The sequence below is a fragment of the Chelonia mydas genome, chromosome 7, assembly GCF_015237465.2.
Source record: "Chelonia mydas isolate rCheMyd1 chromosome 7, rCheMyd1.pri.v2, whole genome shotgun sequence".
Lineage (NCBI taxonomy): Eukaryota > Metazoa > Chordata > Testudines > Cheloniidae > Chelonia > Chelonia mydas.
In genome coordinates, this window is record NC_057853.1 from 28,353,198 (window position 1) to 28,365,948 (window position 12,751).

General features: G+C 39.6%; 1 protein-coding gene across 3 annotated transcripts in view; it reads left to right on the plus strand.

Moving 5' to 3' along the window:
* FGD3 (FYVE, RhoGEF and PH domain containing 3) overlaps positions 1 to 12,751 on the plus strand; it is a 191,135-nt gene that overhangs the window by 100,873 nt on the left and 77,511 nt on the right. For 2 of the 3 annotated variants that reach the window (XM_037903938.2, XM_043550848.1), the window contains exons 2-4: positions 1,016 to 1,186; positions 5,699 to 5,867; positions 6,923 to 7,520. In XM_037903938.2, the coding sequence (XP_037759866.1) occupies positions 1,016 to 1,186; positions 5,699 to 5,867; positions 6,923 to 7,520 (938 nt within the window). Of the gene's footprint in view, positions 1 to 1,015; positions 1,187 to 5,151; positions 5,251 to 5,698; positions 5,868 to 6,922; positions 7,521 to 12,751 lie in introns of those variants that run through there. The other variant, XM_037903939.2, reaches the window with a different exon arrangement.

Below are 12,751 nucleotides of genomic sequence, written 5' to 3' on the forward strand. Positions count from 1 at the left end.
AAAATGTCAAGTCTCGCGAACCCCCTCCTAAAAATGAATATTTCCAGGGATTTTCTCCTATACCTGAGTATAAATTATAAAAGCAGTGATCTTGGAAATATAACATTTGTTTTTATGACATGCTCATTAACACTATTTATTATTAATTATTATTTATCATTACAGTATTTATATTACATTATGAAAACAGCAACACTCTTCCAAGATCTCACTTACGTAGCTTGTATCACTTTGAATAAGCCAGTTCTAAGACAAGGCTCCTAGGTTTCATCAAGGAGTATCAGATGTGAAACAGCATGAAGGTATTTAAGAAAGGAACTCAAAGAGTTCCTCCTCCACAAGCATTCAGGTCTTGAGCAGTCCAGGCAAACAACGCATGTTACAACAAACCTTAAACTTGTTCTTCATAATAATTTTAAAAACAAAACTAGCTGCCTATTTAATTTTAAAAACAGTAAAAAATATCCACCTCCCTTTCCATTTCTTATAAGGAGCCTTGAACTTTAAATCTCCTCAGTGTGATAGATATGCTTCCTTTGATCTGCTTAGCTCTTGGAAGTCCAGGGGCTCCGGGCTGCTGGCCCTGTGCTGCCTGGGGTCCCTAGGGACAGCTCTGTCCGCCATTAGGGAATTTTTTTCCGAGAACCCCCTGTAACATTTTGCAAACCCCCAGGGGTTCACGAACCCCAGTTTGGGAACCACTGACTTAGAGGAAGCCTATCAAAAAGGATTTTATATATACATACTCCCATAACCATTCACTGTTAGATCTATTTAGCTTTTTAGTGAAGAAGTTACTAGTTGCTTGGACAAATTAATACCGAGGTTCATGACCTCCGGCAACCATCCAGTTTAAAGTGATTGTCAAGATGGATGTTTCTGAAGTGATAACTTCTAAGTTAATGACTTTTCTTTCCTTCAAATAACTGATGCAAGCTAAGCTACCAGAGCCAGGACAAGCTGCTTTTCAAGGGAAAAAAGGAGGAAATAAACATTGACCCATTTCTTTTTCCAGGTTGCCCTTGTGCTCCTTTTCAAATCAAATGTCATATTGACTCAAATCCGACATTGGAAGCATGTGGCGAGCTGCAGCACATCGGCCCTGTACAATGTATCCATCAAACTGGAAGGAAACCCAAAACCAAATCTCCATTGGCCAAAACACATCTTCTGCAGAAACCCCAAGGCAAGTGGTTTTGTTCCTCCAATTCATGCAATTTTCTATTGTGCTGGAAGTCTAATGTTTTTAAAAAGATTGTTTTAATTTGAAAATTAGAGCTGTTGTCTCATTTGATACAGGGAAAGTACAATTAGCGTGACTTTGTATTCATTTTTCCAGTGTTAAAAATTCAATTGAAAAAGCTTTGGGGGGGAAAAATGGACTCATGAATGACACAGATAAATTAACTTTTCAAAAATGTGACCGTATACATTTTCAGTGTGTATATCACATGTAGTAGTAAAGATTAGGATTTAATTAAAAATATTGTTTAAATTCTTTATTCATTTTTATTATAAGAACAGCTTAGCACTCAAGTCTAGAGCTCCTTTGTGCTATATTGAAAACAGCTGCACTTCACCTAGCAAAAAGAAATGCCTGAAAAATTACAAATATATTTTTTAAAAAGGAAACATTAACCAAACCAATGTGCACAGCCAAGCATACCATTATTAGATGTAATAACTGTGCAACCCCGTCTAATTCAAGAATAATCACAGTGAAACAAACGCCTCCACCTTACTTCCGGACATCTTACTTCAAGACACAAAGAGCTAGCTCCTCAGCTGGTGTAAATGTATGTAGTTCTGTTGAAGCCAGTGTAGCTATGCTGATTGACACCAGGTGAGGAGTGGGCCCCAAAAGTGCAGAGTTTGAGCATTTAAAATCCCCAGGCTGTTTTTCCCCCCTATATCCATTGAAGTGCTAACTGCTTGAGGAGACTAAAGGCCCAGTCCCTTGTATGGGGAATAATTATTTCCACATGTTGCAGTCTGTACAGTGAAGTGTTAGTCTCTTTGTAGTACCAGTTATTGTTTTTCTTACTAGCTCTTTAGAAATTACTTAGAATACTGTGCGTACTAGATGTTTGTCTTCTCAGCTAAGATATATGCTTAATTTGGAAGGCCTTTTTTTTTGACAAGTGCAGGTGAGAATATCCCAAAGATCTTGATTTAAACAAAGCTTATAAAAAGCAGACGCATAAGTAGGTAGGTATCATCATTACATGACAACAGGAAACAACCATTTTGGTCACAATCAAAAATATTTAAATATACTGTACAAAATGATACTCCTATCTTATCATCCTGAATGCCTGTAGAAAAAACAACTTTCTGCCTTACCTTTAACCACTGGTATCCATAAAGAAAAACTGTTGACATTTCTGAAACTGAAAGGCCAGTCTTAAAGTGTAATATTGGTATATTAGTCAATACTTCCCTCCCTGTAGGTGATGTTCTCTGTGTGTGTGTGTGTATGTATATATATATATATACACTAATTAAGTGTGTATACTAATTAAGTAAGAAATTACTAGTTGCTTGGACAAATGAATACTGAGGTTCATGACCTCTGTCAACCATCCAGTTAAGTATACACACACTTAATTAGTTTTCATCTAGAGTTCTTTCTCTTTCAGATTTCATTATTGAACAGTCCATTAACATTATTAATAATGCTATAAGGTATTCTGATAAATAGGAATAGCTAAAACTAGATCATCAGCTGGTGTATATCAGTGAAACTGCTCTGGATTTAGTGGAACTGTACCCATTTAAAACAGCTGATCTGGCCCATTATCTGTATCTGCATCAGCTTGCTCCATTTGATTCAGATCATGTTTAAAAGTGCCCCAAATTGCATTAACATTGGTCAGCCTCATCTCCATTACTCAAATATCAACATTCCTGAAATGGTATATCCAAGCCTTCCCTCTCTCCCCCACATGGAGCAAGGAATGTAGACTAAAAGGAGTAACTCTCTTTCTATCTTGCTGAGATTCAGTTTAACACCCTGAGTAATAAAAAGTTATTGAGATAAAATGGACAAACACACATAAAGGAAGGCGTAATTTTGAAAAGTTTATCTTGCTAGTACTCCCTACACTCCTGTTGCAAACCAATTTGACACCAATCCCCAAAAGTAGATGACATATATTCAAATAGGAAAAATAAGAAAGTAAGCCAAGATTTTCAAAAGGAGCTGTTGCCAAGTAGCCACCTTCAGCAAATCAATCTCCGTTTCCTGACAGCCCCACCACTCCTGATAGTCACCCAGTGGGAATATCAGGAGAGGTTCAATTCTTTACTTCATAATTCCTGCAATACTTTAAAAATATTGCTACACCTAATTCTGGTTATCCTTTAGCTTAAGTTGTAGAGGTCTGGTTTTCTAACCTTATTGCCCCGTGTGTGTATTAGTTGACAAACATGTCTGTGTGCATGCAGCCATGGAGTCATTACATTTTGGAGTAGTGATCTGTGACTTGCAGCTGCTTCCCCTTCTGGACTCAGATCTACTCTTCTTCTGTAAGAACCAAATGAAGCCTCTAGATCATTCCAAATTTCCGTTGCTGGTTTGGTTTCCCTTTGAAAAGGTCTGCACATTCTTTTGCAAACACGTGTGTGTCCACACTTCCTCACTGTATAAAACGTTCTGTTTGAAGGTTACTCATCAAGGCCTACAGTGATAAATCTTCAGCTAAGTCTGAGGAGATTTAAATGTGCAACCACCAATATCATTAATGGAAATTGGATTGCTAAATCAATCCAAGTTTGCTCAGAATTGGCTGAACTGAAGATGTAGTTTCACACTCCTCTTTTCTCTCTTCCACAAAGTAACAGGAGGGCTTGTGACCCCCCCCCCCCCCGATAATAACCTTTTGACCCCCAGTTTGAGAACCCCTGGATTAATGCCTGCAACAATTTACAAACATTTTATAGAATCTAAACACATTCTTACAAGTCTAACACCTATCTGAACAATACTAATATATAGGCGAGCTGGGCTGGCTTCCAGCTATGAATTTGTCAGTGGTGAGCTGATGCCAACAGCCTGGCCAGAGCTGGCATCTGGTCTGCCAGCGACACAGCCACCCTTTCACATGCAAGAACATTTCCTTTACCATCTCCCCACTCTTCCTGTGCACTTTCAGTTTTCTAGAAAAAACCCCAATAGCAACCCTCTTATTTTTGATAGGGAATTCAAGGTGGCTTTGGACAGTAGGCCAATCCAGGAGTTTAATCCTACTGCTCTAAATGTACAGTAAAGCCCAAATCCTTCACAAGATGTACTTTGTGTTTAACTAGTATTGCTCAAACAAGCTGTGCAGTTTAAATGGTTATAAATCCTCCTGCATGTTGTACTCAAACACATTAAATCATCCTTAGTCATCAACTTCAGTGGAGCTGTGACAACTGACAGCAGCTAAAGATCTGCTCCAAGAAGAAAGGACAGTTAGGCTCGTTCAGATCTAGAGTCTGAAACTCTCATCCAGAGCTTTGCCTGAGTAAAGACTTCAGGAATTGGCACTCTAAGTTCATTATCATATAATTTAAAAAAGAAAACAAAGCCCTAAAATTACTCATTCAGAACTGTTGATAATTAAAGACATTTTACAACATTAAGCACATTATGCAAACATGTTCCAAATGGACCATTTTAACATAGTTGCTCTGACTAACATGAAAAACTTGAATTCAGCTGCTGTTCTTGAAAAGTTATTTAGGAAAACACTTTATAACTTATGAGTCGAACTTTTAGTATATTTCCTATTAGACAATTTAGGGCTGAGTGAATATTTGGCAGCACTGCTCAAAGAAATGCACACTTCTGGATTAATTTCACTGTCAAGTTTTTCTTAGCTTCTAGTTTAAGGTCCACTTATGTGAAGTTGCTTTCACTGCATAAAACAGTAAAAGCATGTGAAACTGTTGCCATGGGTTACTGCTTACGTATTCATAAAACCATTTACTCTGCAAAAAATGAAGAACTGACTGCATATGTTTTGCTAAATTACATTAATTAGAAGGAACTGCAAAGGACTAATTAAGAGGTTAAGGTACAACGTTGACTTTCTTTTTCAACAGATTGGAGACATGTTTAACGTAAGCACTTATTTATACAGTATCTTGTTCAGTGCGGTACGAAAAGAGGAAGGAAATTTGTGAAGAATATACCACAGAGAAGCTGGGGGAGTGAGAAGGAAATAAAGTTTTTTACATTTTCTTGCAGTGCTTCCAGTAGAATGAGTGAGCTGTCCAAATCCATATTTTTCTTATGGGATCTAGTTAAGTGTATTAGAGCAATAAGAATTCTAAGTTTTGAAAAGTCACCATAAAGGAAATTGAGCACTATGGTGGAGATGAAGAGAGTGCTTGCACAACCAAGTCTTGGTGTGTGCACTGTGCATCCTGTTTGGCAACAAGGAAGCGGTGATGTTCTGTCAGCTACTCAGTGCTTTGACAGATCTGACAAAACTGTAGAAATGCAAAAGAGAAGCTAGCCTATTTCTTTAGAACATATCAAAGTGTTTTTGTGTGAAAAATATCTTGTGACTGCACTGGTTCCGATGTAATTAATAAACAGCAGTAAAACAATGGGTGCTTCTCGCTCTTTCTTCAGAGTGAGGATCTGTTGTCTTTGTTGTTATAAAGAAACCAGAACTTTATCCTCTCTTTTTCCCCTTAATTTTATTAGTACCTCCTAAACCTGTCCATCTCAAACCTGGGCAGGAAAGAATTCCTCCAGCACCTTCTCGGCCTTTGCCAGCTGATCCAAAGTCATCAAGAAGCTTAGTGCCTGACGAGGAAGAAACACAGACATCAGCAGGAGTCAACATCCTCATTGAAAAGTTTGAAAGTATTAGGTAAATATTTATATTTGTCTATTTCTACCTGTGTCATTTTTTGCATTCGGTTTGAAACTTCGTCTCAATGGGAGGAAAATACAAGTGTATAAAATCAAGAAATATTTATTATAACTATTGTGTACAAATTGACATAGAGCAATTTGTCTAATCATAAACCCTAAACTTAACTGAGTGCATAGGGGGACTTGATACAAAAAGCAATGTTGCTAAAAAATGTATTGGTCTATATCATGCCATGAATCCCCAAATAGGAGTTTCCACTGAAATCAGTGAAGAGTTGTGCCTAGAAATAACCCAATGTCTGCTTTTAGTTGGCAAAGTTTGGGTTGGAATTGCTTAGCTATTACAAGATCTTGATTATTGTGAGGCTTTTGATTTTATTGATTGAAAACTTTATAACATTCAATAAATGTCAGGCAAACTGCTTACAGTTTATGGGGAAGGAGAACAGATCACAGCATATTATAGATCAGACTAATGTACAAGCTAGTTTCTACAGAAACTGCATTTGTTGAAATTTGGTTGGTCAGTTTTACTGTAAAATTGGCTGATCTTGCAAACCCTATTCAGAGGAAATTCCCATTGAAGGCCAAGCCTGCAGGACAGGGTGTGGAGTTTAAAAAAAAAGTTCTTTCCACTAGTTATGATATTTAAACAGATCACATGAATTTTGAAAGTTATGCTTTGATATAGGAAAATAGTACACTGCTGTCCCTTTAAAATTTCATCTCTCTTGTAGGAGATCCCCTGCCCTGAAGGGATAATTCCATTGAAGAACAATGAGTTCCTGTCTTTAAGTGGGGGAAAAGGCACTTCCTCCCTGCAGGACAGGAGGAATTTTAAAGGGATAGCAAGTGGCATGGCTTTGTGTGCAACTTTTGAATGAGTATTTGTTTCAGTCATTCTGACTGGAATTTTCAAAGGTTCTTAAGGGAGTTAGGACCCCGCTGCCATTGCAACTGAATGGAAATTGGGCTCCTAACTCCCTTAAACACCTTTGAAAATCCCAGCCTCCAATTCAAATGACCAAGGTGCTTCCTCTTCATTTGTAGGCAACCTACCCACGTTCTTCAAAGAAACCAATTAAATTTAACTTTTAAGATGGAACCTGGATTGGACTCTTCCAAACAGCCAAGCTCAAGTGACTGTGAAATGGTAGCTTCCTGTGGCAGTTCTACAAACGAAAAAAGTGAGCCCGATGAAAATGAGCCAGACGTCCTGTGCAGTGCAGAACTGTCCAATGCAGACAAAATGAAAATTAAAGAGCTAAGCATCGGGGAAAACAAAAGCTCTGAGGCCTGTACTGCTGTGAATGTGAGCAAAGAGCCCTCTGGAGAGCTGGAGAGTAAGGACTCAACCTCAGAGCTGAATGGTAACGGTAAAATTCCCAACAGAGACAGTGGAATTGACAGCCCTTCTTGTAGTGTGGCGGGAGAGACTTTCCCAAATGAAGAAGGCACAGACCAGAAGAAGTCTACTGCCTCTGGGAATCCAACAGAGATGGAAACTGACAGCAAGGGTAGCAAGTCTTCACCTGTAGAGCAGAAGAGAGACTCAACCCAGGATGAAGACAGTGACCTAGATGAGGGAAGTAGCGAGGAACAAGAGACAGCAGAAGTGCCAAAGTTAGAAGATTTAGATGTAAACAAGGTAAGATACTTATTTCTTCATCGCTTTCAAACCTTAAGCCCTGATTCTGCAACTGGCCTTGTGCTGGGGAGAGACGCTTGCATCCACATTCATGGATTTTAAAGCCAGAAGGACCATTATTATCATGTCGTCTGTTGCTGTGTATACCACAGGTTATACACAGAGTTAGAGTATCTCTTTTAGAAAGACCTTCAGTCTTGATTATCACTTGACTTCAAGTGATGGAGAATCCACCCCATCTTTTGGTAAGTTGTTCCAATTATGCTCAAATTGCACTCAAAGCTAAAAAAGTGCACCTTAGTTCCCGTTTGAATTTGTCTAGCTTCAGCTATTGGATCCCTGGGTGCAGGTGTCTACCAGTGTGGAGCTCCTGGAAGGATCAGGGCCTCACATATTCATATTTGAAATCATAGCCATGGAAGTACTTGCACGTCATTTGAAGCCTTTGTTGTATTTTTTGTAAAGGCGCTCAGGCCTCTTTCTCTTTTATATATTGTGGGTGGAAACGTTTCTTATTAAGGCTGGGGTCTCTGTAAATTACATTGTTTCCAGGCAGTAATACGTCTGAATACAGTGTGCAAAGGGTCCAGTCCTAGAGCAGTATTACGTAACTTATGACAAGCAAGGAGCAATACTGGTTCACTGTTCAAACAATTCTTTGCAGCTAAAAGAAAACATCCTGGAATACAGAGTACTGTAGCTCACAGCTGCAGCAATGTACACAACAGTCTGTAATTTTATATTAAAGGAATATGTAATTAACTGTATTTACTTGGGCTGTCAAGCGATTAAAATATTAATGGTGATTAATTGCGCGATAAAAAAATTAGTGGCGATTAATCGCGCTGCTGAAGAAGAATAGAATGCCATTTATATAAATATTTGTGAATGTTTTCCACATTTTCAAATATATTGATTTCAATTACAACACAGAATACAAAGTGTACAGTGCTCACTTTATATTTATTTTTATTATAAATATTTGCACTGTAAAAATACAAGAAATAGTATTTTTCAATTCACTTAATACAAGTACTGGAGTGCAATCTCTTTATCGTGAAAGTTGCACTTACAAATATAGAATTATGTACAAAAAATAACTGCATTCAAAAATAAAACAATGTAAAACTTTAGAGCCTACAATTCCACTCAGACTTACTTCTTGTTCAGCCAGTCGCTCAGACAAATAAGTTTGTTTACATTTGCAGGAGATAATTCTGCCCACTTCTTGTTCACAATGTCACCTGAAAGTGAGAGCAGGCGTTTGCATGGCACTATTGTAGATGGTATTGCAAGGTATTTGCGTTTGTAAGTTATGCTTTCATGATAAAGAGATTGCACTACGATACTTGTATGAGGTGAATTGAAAAATACTATTTCTTTTATCATTTTTACAGTGCAAGTATTTGGAATAAAAATAATATCAAGTGAGCACTGTATACTTTGTATTCTGTGTTGTTATTTAAATCAATATATTTGAAAATGTAGAAAAACATCCAAAATATTTAATAAATTTCAATTGGTATTCTATTGTTTAACAGTGCGATTAAAACTGAGATTAATCATGATTAATTTTTTAAATCACAGTTAATTTTTTGAGTTAATCGTGTGAGTTACCTGCGATTAATTGGCAGCCCTAGTATTTACCAAACTTAGTAGTAGAACTGGTTGGAAATTTTTCCAGCAAAAGATAAAATGCTATTGTGCCTATTTCCTTGACCAACTTACACCATCTCATATGAGCAGGTCTGACCCAGGTGTAGACCTTATTATAAAGTCACTGTTATGTAGCAAGAATATAAGGCCTGATTCTCCTCCAAAGTACCCTAGTGTAAATTGGGAGCAATTTACTTGAAGACAAAGCTGTAATACCAGTGTGAATGAGAGGAGAATCAAATTCCTGGATCCAGGAACATTTACAACCCTCCACTTGCAAATGGAAATGTAGCAACCCAAGTGAATCTTGTGGTGATGGGCTCAGAACTTGTTAATAATATTTGTAAATCCACATGCATCAAACACAGTGTTCTTCCTGTAGCACCATCAGTTACTAGTCTGAGCCAAGTCAGAAGGAAGGACAAAAACATTGATTTTGGTGTCACTGAGACCATTAACTTCAGAGAAAGAGCTGACGTTAAGGCAAAACTTGAAAGTTTATTCTGGCAAATGCGGCTTCTCAAAGTGAAGGTTGTTTACATTTTCCAAACAGTGAGATGAATGAATACATAGTCCATTCTAGTGTCAAACAAAACTTTCCAGCATAATTGTAATAGTATTTATACAATTTATGTAGCTAGAATTTTTCATCTGGGGGATCCCAAAGTGCATTGTAGACTTAACCAACTGACGCTAAAATGTAACTGTTGAGAAGATGGCTTCACCAACTGTATAAGTCCACCAACCCTGAGCTGGACAGCAGCAATCATTCAAGAGTATACGCAGCATGGCAATGCTCCAATTTCAGAACAAATACTGAGATAAAAGAATCACTGTCTGGCAGATAGCAGAACCCTGAGCCAAAGCTAATGTGGGTTTGATAAACTACAGCTACTTGGAAAAACCTGATTGCTCCTTTGACAGAACGACACCATCGGTCAATGAGGGTAAAGCAGCAGAGGAGATATATTTGGATTTGCTTCCCTGTGCATTTTTTGTAGTTCACAAAAACTGCAGACACTGAGAACCATGAACCCGATACAGATTTTATACCATCTGCACTGGACAATGAAGACTTTATAAAGTTTATATCAGGTCCAGAGCTACTGTGAACCTGCTATGGTCTGATGTAGGTGCTGTGGACATAAACATTTGCAGGGAGGTAAAAATGGAGTCGTGCAGGAATCAGGATATGGAGGCTTGAGAAGCTGAATCAGGGGGCTATCTGGGCACCCAGGAGGGCTGCAGGATCTGCTTAAGGCCAAAGGAAATCTGCACAGGACTCTCTGCATGGACTCTGAGTGCAGGCTAGAGGGAAAGCCCTTTGGAACATAGTGGTGCAGGATTCTTCAGAAACTGCTGGGGGAAGATTCAGAGAAAGGGACATGATGAAGCTCTTCAGGACTGTGGGTCCCCTGACCTATAGAAGTGAGCTCCCCTTTCCTCTCTGGCTCCCCCAGGCCGTGATTTCTACTAATTTTCCTAGCTTGCTTCCAAGCAGGCCTTCTAAACCTCATAAAACTGGCTGCAGGTTTTAGTAGGTCTTCAGGAACCATTCATTTATAAAGTCCGCATTCAAGTCTTCCAGTACTGTGGGCTTCTGTAAGCTTTATAAAAAGTTCACACTAGTCCATGCAGACTTTATAAAATCTTCATTAGGCCCAGGTTCTGATCAGGATTTACAGCAAGTCTTGGGGACTTCAGGAGAGCTGCGCTACGGCAAAGCTGGGAAGAGGAACGGGGGGGGGCAAGGTATAGAGCAGTGGTTCTCAACCCGGGGTGCAGGGCACCCTGGGGGGCCACGAGCAGGTTTCAGGGGGTCAGCCAAGCTCGGTCGGTGTTACACTTGCTAGGGCCCAGAGCAGAAAGCTGAAGCCCCGCCGCTCAGGACTGAAGCCCAGGGCCCTGAGCTCCAGCACCCAGGGCTGAAACTGTAGCTTGAGCAACTTAGCTTCATGGTGCCCCTTGTGGCATGGGGTCCTATGCAGTTGCCCTGCTTCCTACTCCTTAACGCCGGCCCTGGCTTTTACATGGAGAAAAACCATTGTGGTACAGGTGGGTTGTGGAGTTGTTATAGCATGTTGGGGGTGGGGGGGTGTCTCAGAAATAGAAAGGTTGAGAAACCCTGGTATAGAGCCCAAGGAAGCATGGGAAGGCTGGGAGTGGAGGGGAGATACTGTGGGAAAGCCAGCTGAGAAGCTGGGGATCTAATGAGAGCTTCCAGAACGACAGGTGGAATTCTATGGGGAATTTGAGCTATGGATGGGTCACTTGAGCTGGGGGTGTTTGTCATACATCCAGGGAACCTACCTGACTCCCTTGGCACACCACAAAGTCTGCAGAATCCTGGCTGGCCATTTGCTGTTGACTTACTTCAAAAGTATGCCTTTATCTTCCTCATTATTGGTCCTGTGCACTAAATCTCCTGTGGAGTTTCTAGATCAAACTTTTTCTGAGATAAACCACGGCTAAAAAAGACTTACTCATGTTTTCTAAATTACACAGATTTTTTTTTTCCTAAGTCTCAATCTCAGAAATGGCTGGCCTGAATTGCTATACACTAGGCCAAAAGACCATGCAAGATCAAATAAGAACAATTGTCTGGGTATGGTAAGGGCCTGGGAATCTGGACAGCATCAACAAGAAAAGTGAAAGAGTTCTTGAGCACACAAACATCTCCGTTGTGCTGCAAATGTTCTTGCTTACGTCGAACACTCTGGACTCTAACCCTACGAGCAGGCTTTCTGAATCAAACGTGCAGCTGCTTGCTGTTTATTTGTACTGAGGTGTAGTTCTTAGGAGCCCCAGCCATGGACCAGGACCCCTTTTGCTAGGTCCACACAGAACAAAAAGAGGGTCCTTGTCCCAAGGAGCTTGCAGTCTAATCTATTGGTGATAGCAGCAGCAGGCTGGTAGATACGATGATGATGTGTGTAGTATAAGAATCTAGACAAGATACCTTTGTACTAACTGTATCACTGTGCTCCAATAATTTCTGGTTTTCACATAGGTGATCCTTTACTAAGACTCAGTTTTGGAAATATTGTATTTCTTTGGTCTCCTGTGATAAACCTTCATAGCTCTGTCACTTAATTCCAACACCAGAACTAAAAATGCTACAGAGTCAGATTGTAGAAGGGCTTGGATGGCTTGGGGATTGAAGCCTTCCCCTGCAGTCCACTGGTTCAAATCGAATTGGTAGTAACAGAAAGGTGTTACAATCTGAGTGCTGTTCAGTGGTCTTTGTGAACTGTCATGATTGTTCAGTCCATCTCCCAGTGGATGTGTGTCACTTTTGCAAAATCCCCACAACACCAGGAGATGTGAATAAGGCACTTTTCTCACTAGCCCTGCAGTCACCAAAACACATTTTGTTTTCCAGTTTAACGTTTCTTTGAAGACTAAATTCAGCTAGTTGAACCTCAGGTTGCCAAACAGAAAAGGGAGATCTATGCATTTACTGTTTCTATTGTGGACCGAAGGCTCACCAGATGTAAAATGTTACAAAGCTAATAATGGACCCAATCTAGAGTCTGACCGTATGTATTCAAGTCAAACTGGGCTCCGAGGAAGAT